Source organism: Mastigoproctus giganteus, chromosome 3 (genome assembly GCF_048544385.1).
Source record: "Mastigoproctus giganteus isolate SK-2022 chromosome 3, ASM4854438v1, whole genome shotgun sequence".
NCBI classification, from domain to species: domain Eukaryota; kingdom Metazoa; phylum Arthropoda; class Arachnida; order Uropygi; family Thelyphonidae; genus Mastigoproctus; species Mastigoproctus giganteus.
This window is the reverse complement of record NC_143577.1, coordinates 174,706,482-174,727,872: the sequence shown is the minus strand read 5'-3', so window position 1 is coordinate 174,727,872 and position 21,391 is coordinate 174,706,482. Positions and strand designations below refer to the sequence as shown.

At 38.6% G+C, this 21,391-nt stretch overlaps 1 protein-coding gene across 1 annotated transcript in view; it reads left to right on the top strand.

Moving 5' to 3' along the window:
* Positions 1–21,391, top strand: part of LOC150088423 (uncharacterized) — a 291,584-nt gene that overhangs the window by 115,280 nt on the left and 154,913 nt on the right. The window contains exons 12-13 of the mRNA XM_090370152.1: positions 232–341; positions 20,692–20,773. Of these exons, the coding sequence (XP_090226278.1) occupies positions 232–341; positions 20,692–20,773 (192 nt within the window). The remainder of the gene's footprint in view (positions 1–231; positions 342–20,691; positions 20,774–21,391) is intronic.

The following is a 21,391-nucleotide window of genomic DNA, read 5'->3' as shown; positions in this document are numbered from 1 at the left end:
TGTCATTGGCCTTGGTTAAATATATGAAAAAGTATGTTAAATATTAATTTTTGTAGATATTAAGAACATCAGAGGCCTGAATTTTTATTCTGTAAGCTACTTGAGTGTAATTAAAATAAATTCTTAAGTTTTATTTTAAAAAGTAAATCTATCTGATTCTTAATTGTAATACAGAATTATTGTTAATATTGGAACTCACTGCTCATGGATTTTTACTGGTTTTGTTTTAAGCTCGATCTCGTCAGAGTTGTATGGGTTTGATTTGTCGCCTTGGATGTGATTATGGCTTTGAGATGGATGAAACTGGATGTCCTATATGCGCTTGTAGAAATCCATGTCAGGTGAGTAAACTTTTGCCAATTAAAATACATTTTATTGATTATATAATTCTCATTTACATTTAAATCTAGTAGCTTTAGCATTAATAGTGGCAAATAATGCAAGAAAGCAAGCTTATACAGCATCGACAAAAAAAAAAAAAAAAACACTCCCATTTCACCTATTCATTCCCTCCAATAATTTGTCTAGTTCTAACTTGAATTTATTTAAACTATCAACATCCACAACAACAGGTGGAATTTTGTTCCACCAGTCAACCACCTGTTGGCTAAAGGCAAACTTCTACCAGCTGTTCTGCAACAGTCTTTCCTCGATTTGAATTTCTGCCCCCTCATATGTGTGGTCTGAGGAAGAGAAAGAATCCTATCAGCATTGAATTTGCTCAATCCATTCAAAGCCTTTAAACCTCTCAATCAGATCACTTTGCAGATGCCTAGTCTCCTAATGCTGCGCACAAGTGAAGCCTTTCTTGGTAAGAGCACACCTTTGTTCTGCTCACCAGTCTCATTGCCCCCTCGCTGTACTTGTTCCAGCATCTCTACATCCTTCCTGAAATGAGGCCTCCAGATCTGTATGCAGTACTCCCATTTAGGCCTAAACCTTGAACAATATTTCTTAGTTGGTATGAAAAGCCTAGTAGCTTTCAAGATTAATTACTTGACTGCTTCCCATTTAGAATTTGTTGTTGGTAACATCATCAGTTGTTCCCACTGTATAGAATTCAAAAAATCTGAGGCCACTGTGGTCACATTCATGAAAGCAAAAACCCCTCCCTTTATCCCCAATGGTAGTTATATCTTTAAGTAAATCCCACATCAGTATGCTGTGATCACTACCGCCTAGTGGTTCCTTTATCTGCAGATTCTTAATGCATGAATAATCAGTGCTGATAATCAGATCAAGAGTATTACTCCCTCTGTTTCCTCTTGAACATGCTGCTGTAGATAAGTCATCCAATTCATCCACAAAAGTCTTGCTAGTGTGCAAGTGACCAACTGACAAGTTCCAGTCAATATCTGGAAAATTAAAATTCCCCATTATATGACATTCTAATTTACTGGCCCACTATTTCTCTGTATTCGCTGCACTCATAATAGTCATTAGGTCTATAAACAATCCTACTCATTTTTGCTTTAATAGTAATACAGGCATGTGATGCAAGAAAGCAAGCGTATGAACTTATGTAGCATCAGCCAGAAAAAAAAAAAAAAATTCGCACAACCATTCTCTAAACGTTTGTCCAGTTTCTCCTTGAGTTTATTTAAGCTATCAACCTCCACAATGACAGATGGCAGTTTGTTCCAGCAGTTAACCACCTGCCGGCTAAAGGAAAATTTCTGCATATCTATTCTATAACTGTCTTTCCTCAATTTGCATTTATGCCCACTTAGGTTCATAATCTGAGCAAGTAGAAGAATCCCATCAGAATTCAGCATGCTCAAGCCATTCAAGGCCTTATACACATCAATCAGGTGCCTAGTCTCCAGCTGCTGCAATTTGCAGAACTTAAGCCTTTCTTGGTAAGAGGATCCCTTCATTCCCCTCACCATTCTTGTTGCTTTTCTCTGTACACGCTCAAGCAAATCTACATCGTTCCTAAAATGAGGCCTCCAGACCTGTATGCAGTACTCAAGGTGTGGCCTGACCATTGCCTTATACAAAGGGATAATCACCTTCTTTTCCCTGCTAGCAACATTCCTGTATATCATTGACAAAACTCCATAACCTGCTCTTGCAGCCTGTCAGCATTGCTCAGAAAAATTCATATCTGACTGCACAATCACTCCCAGGTCTTTTTCATTTTCTACCACCCTAAGTGTAGTACCACACAGTTGATACATTCCTCTGGGGTTACTTCTACCCATATGCAGTACTTTGCATTTGTCAAGGTTAAACTTCAGTTGCCACTTCTTAGCCCATCTGCCCAAATTATCTAGATCCTTTTATCCATTGTAGCAACTTACCCTTAATACCATTCTGCTCCAAATTGTACAATAGTCTTTCATGCACAACAGTGTCAAAAGCTTTCCTGAAATCCAAATATATGATATCAAAATTATTTTTTGCATCCAGTTCCTTTGTAACCATATCATAATATCCTATCAAATTAGTCAGATATGACTTTCCCTTAACAAACCCATGCTGTGTCTGAATTATTGCTGCAGTCTTGTCTAGATGATCCTGCAATGCATCTTTAACCAGTGACTCCATTATTTTACCCGGAACAGAAGTTAAACTAACTGGTCTGTAATTACTCGTATCACCCTTCGATCCCCCTTTGTCAATTGGGGATACATTTGCACATCTCCAGTCTGTGGGAACCTCCCCTGAGTCCAAGGATGCTCTCATAATTATGGCTAGAGTTTGCTTAGTTGCTTTGCCACCTCCTTTAATATAACTGGATAGATCCCATCCACCCCAGGTGCTTTTCTTATGTTTAACTTCAATTTCTCCTCCACTTTGCTCTCAGTTATTACAAAATCATTAAGTATTCTCCCACAATTTGATAACCTTCTGCCATTTTCAAATCTTAATTCCTCATGTGTGAATGTCGATGCAAAATTCAGTTTGTTTGCTATCTAAGCAGGATCATCAACAGTCAACCATCGATGTCAAGGGGAACAATCAGATTCCTCCCCTTCCTTTTAGAGTTTATATAAGTAAAGAAATCATTGCTGTTTTTCTTAGCATCTTTTGCCAAGGATTTCTCTTAATCTGCCTTCGCCTGCCTAACCTCCTTTGTGACCTGATTACAGACTAGCTTATATCTGCCATAGGCTTCTGAGTCACTTGATAATTTATATGCATCCCATGCATTTTTCTTCCCTGTTACAAGTCTTCTTTCTTCCTGTTAGTTCTTTCTCCCTTCTTCCTTCTTTTCTTCCCTGTTAATTATGTTAAATATAATATAATTAATTATATTTAACATAATTAATTATACATATAACCACTTAGGTTACGTAACATAAATAATTAGTAAAAACAAATAATTAATACATAACTTGATACGAAAGTTATATAAAGGGATTTCGCAGATAACACTCGTTACTGAAACGTAAATATTTCGTAGATAACACTCGTTACTGAAACGTAAATATTCCGTAGATAACACTCGTTACTGAAACATAAATATAGCGTTATAACTGTGTTTGGATACAAGTTTAGGATTTAATTTTGTACAGAAATTGAAATTTTATTGAAAGTAAATCTAAATCATGACTCAAACCAGAGCAGCAAAGCAAAGGGCTCAAGCTAATGGGAATGCTGTGGCCCAGGGGAGAACTGAGGGGGGCAGTTGTCCTCTGAATCACAGCCTTGTAAGATGCACTATTTGCTTGATGTTTGCGGAGCAGTCAAGTATGGGACATGATACTGCCATGGGGGATGTCTTTGTGTGTGTGCGATGCAAGGAGTGTAAGGAGATAAGGCGACAACTCAGCATTGTTATGGGCCTATATGAGAGCTTGAAGGATAGGGTGGATGCCCTCGAAGAAACTAAATTGAGGGGCCCATCAAGCTCTCAGCTGCCCACACCAATGCCAGAGCTTGCACTTGGTCATCGCGGAACACAGCGGCAACCCCCAAGGCAGAATGCGCTGGTCCCAAAGGAACTAGTAGTTGTTGGTGACTCTATTGTCAGGGAAACGGGAAACATGCTTTGTAAAAAGGATAGGTGGAATAGGACCAGGGTATGTCTGCAAGGGGCAAAAGTTGATGACGTTGTAGAGCGGATATCATCCTTTAAGGGCACAAAAGGTGATATAGTTGTACACGTTGGCACTAATGACATTAAGAGTAGGAGACCGGCGGAATTACTTGACAAGTACAGGTCACTGATGAAAAAAAGCCGTGAATTAGGGTTGAAATTGAAAGTGTCTGCAATTCTGCCCAGACACGATAGGAGGGAGTATATGATGAGAGCCCTGTCAATCAATTCGGCCCTGGAAAGATTGTGCAGGGCTCAAGGGGTAGAATTTTTTTCAGCCTGGTCTGTACTTGTTAACAGGAGAGACTGCTTCTACAGGGATGGGATACACTTAAATAGAAAGGGTGCAAGAATGTTTGCTGATGCTATCGAGGCAATGTTAGGTGGGTCGGAAAACTGCTAGATTGGGGGGATACAAGGACTAATAGATTAACAGTAGCCACTGGCAGAGGTGAAAGTGATTCTTGCACTGCTTCTATTGGAATGAGCCGCAGCCTGGAAAATAAGATGCAGGATATTATTTCAGAGACTGCTGGGAATCATTGGGGTACAAGTAAACACATGGGTTGTGTTAGGGTAGCTAAGAAAAAGAACAGGTGCATGTATACTTGTGTGTACACCAATGCTAGGAGTTTAGTAAATAAATTTGATGAATTTGAGGTGTTGCTCAAAACATCAAAGGCAGATATTGTGGGGATTTCAGAGACGTGGTGTCACACAGATATAAGAAATGCAGAACTGGAATTTGGGGAGTACAGTGTCTACAGAAAGGATAGACAGGATAGGATGGGAGGAGGGGTTATGCTATTAGTTAAAAAACACATAAAATCCAAGGAAGTGAAGCCAGTCGACATCGCTGGACAGTGCAGTGTCGAGTCAGTTTGGTGTGACATAAGCATTGGGAGATCAAAATTGAGAGTAGGAGTGTGCTATAGGCCTAATGACTCTGAGTATAATAAGAAACTGTTCGGAGAAATAGAGTGGGCCAGTAAATCAGAGAGTCTTATAATGGGGGATTTTAATTTCCCAGATATTGACTGGAATTTGGGGGCTGGTCACTCACACAGTAGCAAGGCTTTTGTGGATTTATTGGATGATTGTTTTCTACATCAGCATGTTCGGGAGGCAACTAGAGGGAGTAATACTCTTGATTTGATTATCAGTAGTGATTCTTCATGCATTAAGAATCTGCAGATAAATGAACCACTTGGTGGCAGTGATCACAGTGTGCTGAAGTGGGAGTTACTCAAAGAGGTAACTACCATTAGGGGTAAAGGGAAGGGGTATTGCTTTCGTAAAGGCGACTACAATGGACTGAGACAGTATTTAAATTCTATACAGTGGGATCAACTGATGATATTGCCAACAGCAAATTCAAAATGGGAAGCATTCAAAGAACTTATCGTGGAAGCTACTAGGCTTTACATACCAACTAAGAATTGTTCAAGGTTTAGGCCTAAATGGTTGTCAGATGAACTAATGAGGCATATGGCAGAGAAGAAAAATGCATGGGATACATACAAATTAACACGTGACACGGACGCCTATGATAGATACAAATTGATCTGTAACCAAGTTACAAAGGAGGTTAGGCAGGCGAAGGCAGATTACGAGAGATCCTTGGCAAGGGATGCGAAGAAAAACAGCAAAGAGTTCTTTACTTATGTAAACTCTAGAAGGAAGGGGATGAATCAGATTGGTCCACTTGAGATCGATGGGTCAACTGTTGATGACCCTGCTCGGGTAGCTAACAAACTAAATGAATATTTTGCATCGACATTCACACATGAGGAGTTATTCAGGGAGGGGAATGCCAGAGGTGTATTCAACTCTAGCAGTAAGCTAGAGAATCTTGTAATAACTGAGAGCAAAGTGGAGGAGAAATTGTTGAAGATAAACACAAGAAAGGCACCTGTGGTGGATGGGATCTATCCAGTTATATTAAAGGAGGCAGCAAAGGAGGTAAGCAAACCCTTAGCCATAATTATGAGAGCTTCCTTGGACTCAGGGGAGGTACCCATTGACTGGAGATGTGCAAATGTGACCCCAATTCACAAAGGGGGATCAAAGGCTGACACAAGTAATTATAGACCTGTGAGTTTAACTTCTGTTCCCGGAAAATTAATGGAGGCACTGGTGAAAGAAGCACTGCAGGATCATCTAGACAAGACTTCAGTTATAGCTAGGACACAGCATGGTTTTGTTAAGGGGAAGTCTTGCCTGACCAATTTGATTGGATACTATGATGCAGTCACAAAAGAACTGGATGCAGGGAATAACTTTGATATTATATACTTGGATCTTAGAAAGGCTTTTGATACTGTTGCACATGGAAGACTGCTGCATAAATTGGAGCAGTGTGGCATTGGAGGCAAGTTGCTGCTATGGATAAAGGGGTGGTTGAGGGGGAGAAGACAGAGAGTGGTAATCAATGGACACTGCTCATCGTGGACTAATGTTATTAGTGGAGTCCCTCAGGGTTCAGTATTGGGGCCTTTATTGTTTTCTGTATTTATAAATGATATTGATGATGGTATATCAGGCTTAATGTCCAAGTTTGCAGACGATACGAAGGTTGGCAGGGTTGTCAAGGACACTACTGACACTATGCTGCTGCAACAGGATTTGGAAAGGTTGAGCAGATGGGCTTCGAGGTGGCAAATGAAGTTTAACATTGACAAATGTAAAGTACTACATATGGGAAACAGCAACCCCAGAGCAACGTATCAACTCTGTGGTACTACACTGACAGTGGTAGAGAATGAAAGGGACCTGGGGGTGGTGGTGCAGGCAGATATGAAGTTCTCTGAGCAGTGCAGACGAGCTGCAAGAGTAGCTCATGGTGTATTGTCAATGATATATAGGAATTTTTCTAGCAGGGATAAGGAGGTGATTATTCCCTTGTATAAGGCAATGGTCAGGCCACACCTAGAGTACTGTATACAGGCCTGGAGGCCTCATTTCAGGAAGGATGTAGAGCTGCTGGAACGAGTACAGAGAAGGGCAACTAGATTGGTGAATGGGACAAAGGGGTTCTCTTACGAAGAAAGGCTTAAGTTTTGCAAATTACAGTGTCTGGAAACTAGGCACCAGCGGGGTGATCTGATAGAGGTGTACAAAGCCTTGAATGGTTTGAGCATGCTCAATGCTGATGGGATTCTTCCTCTAGCTCAGAAAAATCACCTGAGAGGGCATAAATTCAAATTGAGGAAAGACAGATGTAGGATAGATGTGCGGAAATTTGCCTTTAGCCAGCGGGTGGTTGGTGGGTGGAACAGACTTCCATCCCTTGTCGTGGAAGTTGATAGCCTAAATAAGTTTAAGGCTCAGCTGGACAGGTATTTTGAACGAACAGAGGGGTGAAGTGGGAGTGGTTATTTTTATTTATTTATGTTACTGTTTTTTTTTTTTTTTTTTTGGCTGATGCTGCATGAGCTTGCTTTCTTGCATCAAATGCCTCTACTAATGCTAATGCTAAAGTCTCATTAGTTCATTTGATAAATATTTCTTAATAGGTATGAAACTTTTAGTAGCATCCACGATTAATTCTTTGAATGCTTCCCACTTAGAATTTACTGTTGGTAACATCAGTTTATCCCACTGTACAGAATTTAAAAACTTTCTGAGACCACTGTACTCACCTTTACGGAAGCAAAAACCCTTTCCTTTACCCCTGATGGTAATTATATCTTTAAGTAAATCCCACATCAGTACACTGTGATCACTGCCACCTAGTGGTTCCTTTGTCTGCAAATTCTTAATACATGAATGATCACTGCTGATAACCAGATCAAGAGTATTACTTTCTCTGGTTGCCTCTCGAACATGCTGCTGCAGAAAACAATCATCCAATAAATCCACAAAAGTCTGACTAGTGTGTGAGTGACCAAACCACAAGTTCCAGTCAATATCTGGGAAGTTAAAATCCCCCATTATAAGACATTCTGATTTACTGGCCCACTCTATTTCTCTGTATAATTGTTCATTAGGCCTATAACCTACTCCTACTCTTATTTTTGCTTTTGCAGTGCTTATGTCACACCAAACTTACTCAACAGTGTACTGTTCATCTATATCAACTGGGTGCACTTCTTTTGATTTTGTTTTTCTTAATTAACAGCATAACACCTCCTCCCTTTCTATCCTGTCTATCTTTTCTGTACACATTGTACTCCCCAAATTCTAGTTCTGCATTCCTTATATCTTTGTGACACCACGTCTCTGCTATTCCAACAATATCTGCCTTTGATGTCTTGACCAACACTTCAAATTCATCAAATTTATTTACTATACTTCTAGCATTGGTATACATGCTCCTATTCCTAGTTACCCTAACACATCCCATATACCCACCTATTTCAAGATGACTGCCATCCGTCCTTGAAAACCCCTAACACCCCTCACTCCAGGTTGCTACTTATTCTAATAGAAGTTGTGCAAGAATCACCTTCACCTCTGCCTATGGCTACTGTTAAACTATTTGTCCTTGTATCCCCCCAAGCTATTAGTTTTCCGACCCACCTAACACTGCCTTGATAGCATCAGCAAATATTCTTGCACCCTTTCTATTTAAGTGTATCCCTTCCCTGTAGAAGCAGTCTCTCCGGTTAACAAGTTCAGACCAGGCTGAAAAAAAATTCTATCTCTTGAGCCTTGCACAATCTTTCCAGAGCCGAATTGGTCGACAAGGCTCTCATCATATACTCCCTCCTATCATGTCTGAGAAGAATTGCAGACACTTTTAAATTCAACCCTAATTCTCGGCTTTTGTTCAACAGTGACCTGTACTTGTTAAGTAATTCTGCTGGTCTTCTACTCTTAATATCATTAGTGCCAACGTGTACAACCATATCACCTTTTGTGCCCTTAAAAGATGATATCCACTCTACAATGTCATCAACCTTTGCCCCTGGCAGACATACCCTGGTCCTGTTCCACCTTATTCTTTTTACAAAGCATGTTACCCGTTTCCTTGACAATAGTCACCAACAACTACTAGTTCCTGTGGGACCAGCGCATTCTGCCTTGGGGGTTGCCGCTGTGTTGCGTGATGACCAAGTGCAAGGTCTGGCGTTGATGTGGGCAGCCGAGAGCCTGATGGGCCCCTCAATTTAGATCTTTTGAGGGGGACCACCCTGTCCTTCAAACCTTCATATAGGCCCATAACAACGCTGAGTTGTCGCCTGATCTCCTTACATCACGCATACACAAAGACATCCCCCATGGCAATATCATGTTCCGTTCCAGAGAGTTTGGCAAACATTTCACAAGTGTAAAAAGGGTAGATGGAATAGGACCAGGGTATGTCTGCCAGGGGCAAAAGTTGATGATGTTGTAAAGCATATATCATCTTTTTAAGGGCACAAAAGGTGATATTGTTGTATGCGTTGGTACCAATGACATTAAGAGTAGGAGAGCTGCAGATTTACTTAACAAGTACAGGTCAATGTTGCAAAAAAGTCGTAAGTTAGGGTGAAATTTGAAAGTGTCTGCAATTCTGCCCAGACATGAAAGGAGGGAGCACATGATGAGAGCATCGTCAATCAATTCAGCTCTGGAGGGAATGTGCAAGGCTCAAAAGGTAGAATTTTCAGTATGGTCTGTGTGTGTTAACAGGAGAGACTGCTTCTACAGGGATGGGATACACTTAAATAGGAAGGGTGCAAGAATATTTGCTGATGCTATCGAGGCAGTGTTAGATGGGTCGGAAAACTGCTATCTTGGGGGGGGGGATTCATAGACTAAAACGTTAAAAGTAGCTGCAGGCAGAGGTGAAGGTGATTCTTGCGCTACTTCTATTAGAATAAGCAGTGGCCTGGAGCAATGGGTGGTGGGGGTTTCAGGGACTAATGGCAGTCATTGTGAAACAGGTGGGTATATGGGATGTGTTAGGGTAACTAAGAATAGGTGCATGTATACTTGCATGTATACCAGTGTTAGTCAAGACATTAAAGGTGGATATTGTTGGGATATCATAGACGTGGTGTTACACAGATATTTGGAATTTAGGGAGTGCAATGCATACAGAAAGGATAGGAAGGGAGGAGGTGTTAGGCTGTTAATTAAGAAAAACATAAAATCAAAAGTGCATCCAGTTGATGTAGATGAACAGTGCACTGTTGAGTCAGTTTGGTGTGACATAAGCACTGCGAAAGCAAAAATAAGAGGAGGAGTGAATAATAAGAGCAAAAATAGAGTTCATTGTACTCGAATGAGTACAATGAACAATTGTACAGAGAAATAGTGGGCTAGTAAATCAGAATGTCTTATAACGAGAGATTTGAACTTCCCAGATATTGACTGGAACTTTTGGGTTGGTCACTCGCACATTAGTAAGACTTTCGTGGATTTATTGAATGATTGTTTTCTGCAGCAGCATGTTTGAGAGGCAACCAGAGAGAGTAATACTCTTGATCTGGTTATCAGCAGTGATCATTCGTGTATTAAGAATTTGCAGATAGAGGAACCACTAGGTGGCAGTGATCAGTGTACTGACGTGGGATTTACTTAAAGATATAATTACCATCAGGGGTAAAGGAAAGGGTTTTTTGCTTCCATAAAGGGGCGCCTCCGTAGCCAGATGGGAAGGAGCAACATTGCGTAGCACAAGCTTCTTGAGTAGACCAGGGTTCGAGCCCATCACCACCAAATACGGAGGATGAGGAAAGGTTTGGGAATGACCACCGCATATTCCCGGAGCAATATGACCTTAGTTGCTGCTCCTAAAAACCAAATAACCAACCAACTAACCAGCTTCCATAAAGGTGAGTACAGTGGTCTCAGACAGTTTTTAAATTCTGTACAGTGGGATCAAATGATGATGTTACCAACAGCAAATTCTAAGTGGGAAGCATTCAAGGAATTAATCATGGAAGCTACTAAAAGTTTCATACCTATTAAGAAATATCGTTCAAGGTTTAGGCCTAAATGGTTATCAAATGAACTAATGAGACTCGTGACAGAGAAGAAAAATGCATGGGATGCATATATATTATCAAGCTAGTCTGTAATCAAGTCGCAAAGGAGGTTATGCAGGCGAAGGCAGATTATGAGAAATCTTTTGCAAGGGATGCTAAGAAAAACAGCAAGCATTTCTTTACTTATATAAACTCTAAAAGGAAGGGAGTGAATCTGATTGGTGCACTTGATATCGATGGTTCGACTGTTGATGATCCTGCTCAGATAGTAAACAAACTGAATGAATATTTTACATCTACATTCACACATGAGGAGTTATTAAGGATTGAAAATTCCAGAAGGTTATCAAATTGTAGCAGGGTGCTTAATGATTTTGTAATAACTGAGAGCAAAGTGGAGGAGAAATTGTTGAAATTAAACATAAGAAAGGCTCCTGGGGTGGGTGGGATCTATCCGGTTATATTAAAGGAGGTGGCAAAGGAAGTAGCAAAACCTTAGCAATAATTATGAGAGCATCCTTGGACTCAGAGGAGGTCCCCACGGACTGGAGATGTGCAAATGTATCCCCAATTCACAAAGCAACATTGAAGCGTGACACGAGTAATTACAGACCAGTTAGTTTAACTTCTGTTTTGTGTAAAATAATGGAGTCACTGGTTAAAGATGCATTGCAGGATCATCTAGACAAGACTGCAGCAATAATTCAGACACAGCATGGGTTTGTTAAGGGAAAGTCTTGTCTGACAAATTTTATTGGTTATTATGATGCGGTTACAAAGGAACTGGATGCAAAAAATAATTTTGTTATCATATACTTCGATTTCAGGAAAGCTTTTGACACTGTTGCACATGGAAGACTACTGTACAAATTGGAGCAGAATGGTATTAAGGGTAAATTGCTACAATGGATAAAAGGATGGTTGAGTGGGAGAAGACAGAGGGTGGTAATCAATGGGTGCTGCTCGTCATGGATTAATGTTATTAGTGGAGTCCCGCAGGGTTCAGTGTTGGGTCCACTGTTATTTTGTATATTTATCAATGATATTGATGAAGGTATATCAGGCTTAGTGTCGAAGTTTGCAGATGATACAGAGGTTGGCAGGGTTGTTAATGACATTAATGGCAGTGAGCTACTGCAATGGGATCTAGAAAATTTGGGCAGATGGGCTGAGAAGTGGCAACTGAATTTAACCTTAACAAATGCAAAGTACTGCATATGGGTAGAAGTAACCGCAGAGAAATGTATCAACTGTGTGGTACTACACTTAAGGTGGTAGAAAATGAAAAAGACCTGGGAGTAATTGTGCAGTCAGATATGACATTTTCTGAGCAATGCTGCCAGGGCAGGTCATGGGGTTTTGTCAATGATAATTTCCTGCAGGAATTTTGTTGCTAGTAGGGAAACGGAACTGATTGTCCGTCTGTATAAGGAATTGGTCAGGCCAAGCCTTTTGAAGCCCATGACCACCAAATACGGAGGATGCGGAAAGGTCAGGGGTTGAACAATGCATATCCCCAGCGAAATTTGGCCTTAGTTGCTAATGCTCCTTAAAAAAAAAAAATGAAATAACAGACCCTGCCTTGAGTCCTGCGTACAGGTCTGGAGGCCTCGTTTTAGGAAGGATGTAGATTTCCTTGAGCGTGTACAGAGAAGGGCATCAAGATTGCTGAGGGGAATGAAGGGATCCTCTTACCAAGAGAGGCTGAAGTTCTGCAAATTGCGGTGGCTGGAGACTGGGTACCTGTGAGGTGATCTGATTGAGGTGTATAAGGCCTTGAATGGGTTGAGTACACTGAATTCTGATGGGATTCTTCCATTTGTTCAGATTACAAACCTAAGGGGGCATAAATTCAAATTAAGGAAAGACAGATGTAGAATAGATATGCAGAAATTTGCCTTTAGTCAGCAGGTGGTTAATTGCTGAAACAAACTTCCATCTGTCATGGAAGTTGATAGGTTAAATAAATTTAAGGAGGAACTGGACAAACATTTAGAGGAATTTGTTTTGTAAATTTTTTTTTTTTTTTTTTTTTTGGCTAATGCTGCATAAGCTCATACACTTCCTTTCTTGCATCACATGCCACTACTACTGTCTGATATACCTTCATCAATATTATTGATAAACATACAAAACAACAGTGGGCCCAATGCTGAACCCCGTGGGACTCCACTAATAACAGTCCATAAGAGCAGCATTCAATGATTACCACCCTCTGTCTTCTCCCACTCAACCACCCTTTTATCCATTGTAGCAACTTACCCTTAACACCATTCTGCTCCAATTTGTATAGTAGTCTTCCATGTGCAACAGTGCCATTCTTCTCCAGTTTGTGCAGTAGTCTTCCATGCGCAACAGTGTCAAAATCTTTCCTGAAATCCAAGTATATGATATCAAAATTATCATAGTATTTAATCATTTTTCAGATAAGACTTTCCCCTAACAAACCCACGCTGAGTTTTAATTATTTCTGCAGTCTTGTCTAGATGATCCTGCAATGCATCTTTAACTAGTGACTCCATTATTTTACCCCAAACAGAAGTTAAATTAATCCTTTGTGAATTGGAGATACATTTGCAAATCTCCAGACTGTGGGGATTGGAGAGGTGCAAATGTATTCCAAGGATGCTCTTATAATTATGGCTAAGGGTTTGCTTAGCCTTTGCTACCTCCTTTAATAAATGGATAGATCCCATCCACCCCAGGTGCCTTCTTATGTTTAACTTCAACAATTTCTCCTCCACTCTGCTCTCAGTTATTACAAAATCATTAAGCACCCTGTTACAATTTGATAAACTTCTGACATTTTCCTTCCTTAATAACTCCTCATGTGTGAATGTAGATGCTAAATACTCATTCAGTTTGTTTGCTATCTGAGCAAACATAGTCGAACCATTGATATCAAGTGGATAAATCTGATTCATCCGCCTCCTTTTAGAATTTATATAAGTAAAGAAATTCTTTCTGTTTTTCTTAGCATCCTTTGCCAAAGATTTCTCATAATCTGCCTTTGCTCGTCTAATCTCCTTTCCCAATGCTCATGACATACCAAACTGATTCAACATTGCACTGTCCACCCATGTCAACTGGATACTGTCTTAGATTTTATGTGCTTCTTAACTAAGAGCATAAACCCCCCTCCTATCCTGTGTATCCAAAAACTGCCTCCATAGCATCAGCAAATTTTTTTTTCACCCTTACATCCCATCCCATTAGACTCGGTCTTCCCTGTTAACAAGCACAGACCACACAGAGAAATTCTACCCCATGAGCTTTGTACAATTTCTCCGGAGCTGAATTAATTGATATGGCCCTCATCATGTACTCCCTCCTGTTGTATCTGTTTGGAATTACAGATACTTTCAAAAAAAATGTCCAGAAAATTTTATGAACAGATGTTACTAAGACCAGGCATGTAAAGTGAGAGAGAAAGTTGCTCTATGTGTGGAGCAGATTAGCTGATATATATAATTGTCACTAAATAGTAGAACAGTTTATCTCTGCATTTAACCTGGAAACATCACAAGTTATCAGTACCTGCATTAGAATTATTGGAGGCATATGATGCAAGAAAGCAAGCTTATACAGCATCAGGCAAAAAAAAAAAAAAAAAAAACTCTTCCCCTTTCACCCATCCATTCGCTCCACATGTTTGTCTAATTCTGCCTTGAATTTATTTAAGCTGTAAACTTCTACAATGGCAGATGGAAGTTTGTGGGTAGTTGAATGCTGGAACAAACAAACGTGTGCAAAGAACCCTGCAAAGAATGCACCAGGATTTGGAGACCTTCATGGAAATTATTGATCTCAGTCTCTAACCATAAAATTTGGCTGTATTGGTGCCAAGAATGCAAAGGATGGTTGCAGAAGGATTAGAGCCACATCATATGGTCCATTGAGTCCTGATTTATGCTTTTTAGTGTGATGGAAGAGTACACATATGGAAGCACTTGGAACACAGGCTTCATGATCCCCAGTAGAGAGTACCACAAATGCCACAGCATATCTAAACATCATTGTGGATCAAGTACACTTGGCAACGTTGTGTACCCAGTGGACAGAGGTACCTTCAAGGTGACAGTGTAACCATCCATTGCATCAAATGTGTGAAAGAGTGGTTTGAGGAACATGACAAAAGCTTCAGGTATCTTCCCTGGAATTCAATCCCATTGAGCATCTGTGGAATGACCTGGAAAGGCATGTTCATCAGCACAATCCTCTTCCCATATCACTCTGGGAATTGAGGACAGTTTTGTAACATGAATAGGCCATTATTCCTTGTCACTTTTCAGCACTTTGTTGACTCCATACTGTATTGTGTCAAAGCAGTGATTCAAGCCAATGGTGGTCTAGCACATGATTAGTTCATGGTACCAATAAAGTGGCCCAGCCAGTTTATATATATATACAATACAGTACTTTTTTTGTTTCATGCAAATTTAATGTAGCTGTGATGCTGTTTATAGTTATTATAAGAAAATTCTTTTTCTGATATTCTGATGGTGGAACAAACGGTTGCTGTTACCGAATAGGCTTAAATTCTGCAAATTGCAGCATCTGGAGACTAGGCACCTGCGAGGTGATCTGATTGAGGTGTATAAGGCCTTCAATGGTTTAAGCAAGCTCAATGCTGATGGGATTCTTCCTCTTGCTCAGATTACAAACCTGAGAATGCATAAATTCAAATTGAGGAAAGACAGTTGTAGAAAAGATGTGCAGAAATTTGTCTTTACCCAGTGGGTGGTTGATTGCTGGAACAAACTTTCATCTGTCACTGTGGAAGTTGACAGCATAAATAAATTCAAGGTTGAACTAGACAAACTTTTGGAGTGAGCTGGATGGGTGAAATGGGAAGGGTGTGTGTGTTTTTTTTTTTTTTTTTTGTGGTATATAAGCTTGCTTTCTTGCATCATATTCCTCTACTACTGCTAATGCTTATTTGCATTAAAGTATAGTACATAGTTACTACAAATAGGAAACTTCAAAAAATAAAGAAACAATAAATATGTACAGTACTAACTCCCAAATCTGATATCTGTGGCATATAGTTATCTCACATTGTAGAAGGTGATCATCTTAAATGAGAACCCATGAAAAAGGAAAATAATTTTCTCTATCTTTCAATATTGACATTGAAATAGTATCCCACTTCTTTACTGAAATGTATTCAGATTTATTTATGAATGTGCTACTATCTGTGTTTTAAAAGCAGTCTCTCCTCTTTGGCAATTACAAACTCAGCGAAAAAAAATTTCCTCAACTATGTCTTATATTTTAAATCTGCAAAAAATTGAAATTCAGAATATAATCAGAGAAAGTTATTGATGATATAGCTGATGAATTCTCATTTCTTTAATGAAAGTCCCTTCATGGTGAGTGGAAACTATGTTGGCACATACAGGTTCTAATTTTATATAGCTGTGTTATATAGATTAGTAATATGGAAACTATGAAAACTTTTGTGTTTAAAGCAAGTAACAGTCCTGGGATACACTATTGCACCATGATTATTGCCTTTGTTTAAAATGTATTAATTGACAGTTTCTCTTAATGGAAATAACATATGAGGAAGTGACTTTTTTTTTTTTTCTCCAGAAGTCTGGATTAGAGTGGCAAGGAAAATCAATCATGAGAGTTTCATTAGACAGGGATCATCCCTTTGAAATGGAGAGCCCCAACATATAAATCTATAAAAGTGGTTTCAAGAATGAAGTGGATAACCACTGTCCAGTCAGCTTGATTTCAGTGGTTGGGATAATCATATAAACAATGACTAACAATGCAGTACATGCTAATCTAGGCAGAAATGATTTTCTGAAGGGAACACAGCATGGCTTTGCAAAAGGAAAGTCTTGGTTTAACCAATCTGGTTAACTATTATGACAATGTCACTCATGGGTGGGATGTAGGAAATAACAGAAATCATTTTTTTGGACTTCAGAGCATATGACCCAATTCTGCATGAGGGGATTGCTGTATAAATATGATCTCAATAAACCCTGCCATGTTGCGATCATATGGGATCCTAGAATAAGCTGAGAAAGTACTTACAGCATGCTCATAAGTTAATAAACAGAAGCTACTTAGTACTGATTATCTGCTTGTAAATCTCAAAACCCAAGGGGAATGTTAACTGAACAAGTGTTTTTGAAATCTGAAAATCACTTTTTAAAAACAGAATTGCAAGACATTAATGGACATTGCAAATTCTGTGAAAAAGAGAAAATAAATGTTTGCTTTTTTTTTTTTTAATCAAATGAAATAACTCTGTAAATTGATGTCTATTGATGTAGGAAAACTGTCTCATCTATTTTTAAAATTTACAACAGAAGGAAATATAAATTTCACGTGCATTTTTGGAATCACTATTTCAACCCACAATTTCTGCAATTGCAAGTTATTATTAATGTTTAGTATGTAGTTCATTGGAAAGAAAAGTAATTAGTTGAACTAGTTTAACTGTGCTAATCTACTCTATTGTTTTAATAAAGTTTTTTTATCCTCATTGAAAGGAGAGTGCTATAGGTATATAGGAAACCAGTTTGGTATAACAATAATCACTCATTACTGTTTATGATTGTTTATCTTTTATTATTTAACTTAAATTGCTTAAATAATAAAAATCCCAGTTGTTGCAGTAGTATTAATTTTGACTGCACAATCAAGTGATTTGAAGAACAGCCATGTGCCAGACTTTTTTTGTATCTGCCTGTTGAAGTGGTCTATTCTCCAGTGGTGAACAGACCACCTTAACAGGTAGAGCACCTCAATAAACCAAGTTTTAATCTGGAGTGCCTAGAAAAAGGGTGTTCCTAGGGTATGTGGCACCTGGGTGCCAATTGAAATTTGGTACCCCCCTTTAAAATTTCCTTCATATGTGTATATAAGTTTCAGGTTTTCAGGCACCCCTTGAAAGTTGCCGCCCGAGGTGCAGTGCACCCCTTTCATCCTTGGGATGGCCCGCCCCTGGCCTAGAGTACATTAACTGCATACTTTGAAGGACTTTTAATGAAATACAGATCAAGATTAATAAGTGTGTGATTATCATTGGTAGTAAATGAACAAGCTGTGTATGATCATTAGTAATGGTTAAGCAACAGCATCTCTACCAGCTGAAGCTCTGTGGAGTTGTGAACATCAAAATCACCAAGAAAAATTACTTATTGTTTATGAAAATTAGATTGGCAAATGTCAAGTTTCATAGGAAAAAAAAGTTTACAAGTTCTGGGTGATTTGCTGAGTTGAGAAAAGAACACAAGCAAAAAATGAATTTAATACAGTGGGGGGTAAAGAGAATATGAGCTAAAGTTGATCAAAAGGAAGTGATTCCAGATTAGGAAGTCTCTCAGAAAAATAAGTGGAGCTCAGCAGATTATTATTATTAGCCATATGGTACAAGGAAGCCTGAGGCTTATGCTGCCCCAGCCAAAAAAAATTCCCCTAGTTACAGAGAGAGAGAGAGAGAGAGAGAGAGAGAGAGAGAGAGAGAGAGAGAGACAGACAGACAGACAGAAGTAAAGGAGTCACCAAGAAAGAGAAAAATGGTAATATCCAGCTCAGGACCTGGGTGTGCCAAGCCCATACTCACCAGATGTGAGCCCCTGTGGATTGCAGATGGAAATGATCATCATGGAGAATGGTACTGAGGTAACATTTGTAAAGTGAATTAGTGAGTATTAGTCCTTTTCACTGATAAGTATGTTCTATTTAATTGACTGTTGACTGTCAAAATTTTTAATTTTGTCATATACATAGCAAAATGTACCCAGCTCTTAAAAAATAATAGCTTTGGGAGATGCATCATGTTAAAGAGATAATGGTAGATGTAGCAGTAGTAAGTGTATATATTATCTTATCTAGAGATCTATAACAGTGCCATTAGTTTCAGTTTGCTCCAGTGGACTATTGAACAGCTGGTCTGTGAAAATCAATTTACAGCTGTTAATTAATTTTCAGAGATGAGCTTTTGGTGTAAATTTACCCTCAAAATGTAAGGAATATTGGATTGTGCTGTGAGTAATGTTGCACATAACCTGTAAAGAACCATATTGCATGACTTAAGAGATCAGATAGATGCCATAGTTTTATTTTGGAAGCCTCTGTTTACTGCTTAAAGCTCCACTATGCAAAGCATTGAACAGACTAGGTCCCCAAAGTGTGGTGCATGCTGCCTGGGGTAGACTTGGTTTGGGGGGGGGTACATATTGTTTTTATAAAGCACGGTTTTAATTTATATTCAATCTAATATCAAATTTTTAATAGTAAATGTATTGAAGTATATTAATTTGGAAACGTATGTATACTCATAGCTAAATTTTATGTCAGATCTGCTTATTTTCACTTCTGAAAGATGGGAGGCATGAGTTTTATGAAATATTGGTGGGGGGAAAGAGATTAAAAAGAAAAGATATTTTCAATATCTGTTCAAAATATAAAAATGAAGAAATATGGTTTTCTTGCTGTCTTTAAGTATCTTCATTTTTAGGATATATATGCAACAGAAATCCCTACTGATATGCTGGTGACACTAGAGGAATCTTCTTTAGAATATTCCACTTTGTCATATCGTACCAAGGCATAGAGTCTCACAGGCTTAAACAAAGAGGACTCTATGCTGTGAAACCTCAGATATTTTTTGAGTGAATGGTGATTCTTGATGGTATTGCATCTGGAAAGACTAATGTAATGCCATCCCTCCAACAGATGGGTAAAGGAAAGGTGGGGGAATAGTGGTGTAGGGAAGGCATCACCATTAAAATCTATATACCCTTCATGTCTTACAGGGTGGAACTTTGAGTGCTTCATGATATACAGATGAAATCTTAAAGTTCTATGTAAGGCTGTTCTGAGATGCAGTTGGTCTTCAATGTCCTTTTTATGGACAATGACATAGTTCTACATAGAACTTGCTTGATGAATGTCTGAAGTCAAGATATCCAGAGAATGGAATGGCATGGCCTGCCAAAACACCAGACCTGATCCGTACATGAATTGCAAGATGTCATCCCCCTCAAGGATCTTACTATGGAGCTAAAATCTGTCCTTGAAAAGGAATCATATTTTTGCCTTTGAACTTCTGAATAATCTTTGCAGCATCAGAGCTCAGTATGAGTGTTTCTATAACAGTCCTTGATAATCCTTGTGTGACCCTTTATTCATGATATGAAATTTTTATGATTTTCACACACGAGTGATGATATACCATTTCATGTATACCATGTGTGGCGCCTCCATAGCCAGGTGGGCAGGAGCAGCAGTGCATAGCACACACACACACCTCTTGATTAGACTGGGGTTCGAGCCTGTGACCACCAAATATGGAGGATGCGGAAAGGTCAGGGAATAACCACCGCATATCCCCGGAGCAATATGGCCTTAGTTGCTAATGCTCCTAAATAACAAACAACAGGCATACCATATCTTCCATGACTTTTAACATTCTAATATTTATAAATGTCTATGGTTTTAAAAAAATAAAAAAAAAATTATTTTTTTAAAACCTAATAGGTGGTATTTCTGAAAATGTACAACTTCCAAAGTAAGACAAATTATCTTGCACATATGTAGCATTTTTGATTATCTGACCACCCTAAAGTCCCATAGTAATTGGATAAAAAACAGTTAGCTATATTGTGTTGTGTATAATGCATACATAATATTTGTATGTTTATATATAAGTATAATTTTTTTAAAAAATTTCAATTTTTTTTTTTTTTTTTTTTTTTTTAGGATAGCCAATGTCCAAATAACCAAGTTTGTAAGATGGTGGAGGTCCATTGCAACAGTGATTGGTGTCCTTATATACCACAGTGTAATTATTATTTTTTTTCTATTTTAAACAAATTGATGCATGATTTCAGGCTTATTTTATATAATTCAAATATCTGGTTTATGGTAATATGTTATGGTAGCAGTATGCAGTCTTTACTTCCAATTAATAAAGAGCAGTCTTTACTTCTAATTAATAAAGAATGAGTAACTGCTGTTGAATGTGTAAATTGTCAAATTGAACTGATTTCTTGATGAAGCTCATGTTTGTTTGAAAGTATTTAAAGGGGTCATACAAGCATTTATGCTTAGTAGTTCAGTCATCTAGCAATCATTTCATGAGTTGTGCATGACTGTCATTAGCACTAAGAAATTAGAATGCTGAGTTCACTTTACTGCATAAAATCAGATGTGTGCTTTTAGTTGCTGTTGGAGCTTCTGTCCAATTTCCCTACAGTAGGCAGCAAAGGTTATGCATTAGTAAATTTCCCTAACCTATAATATACAACAGTTTCATTATCTCTTAGCTTAGATTTTGCAAAAATGGACAGTTATAGACACATTTTGATACCATATAAATGAGTAATTTTCTTGTTAATTACAGTTTGATGGAGTTCCATCAAAATGTAAAAAGGCTTCTCCAGAAACAATCTAAGAAGTC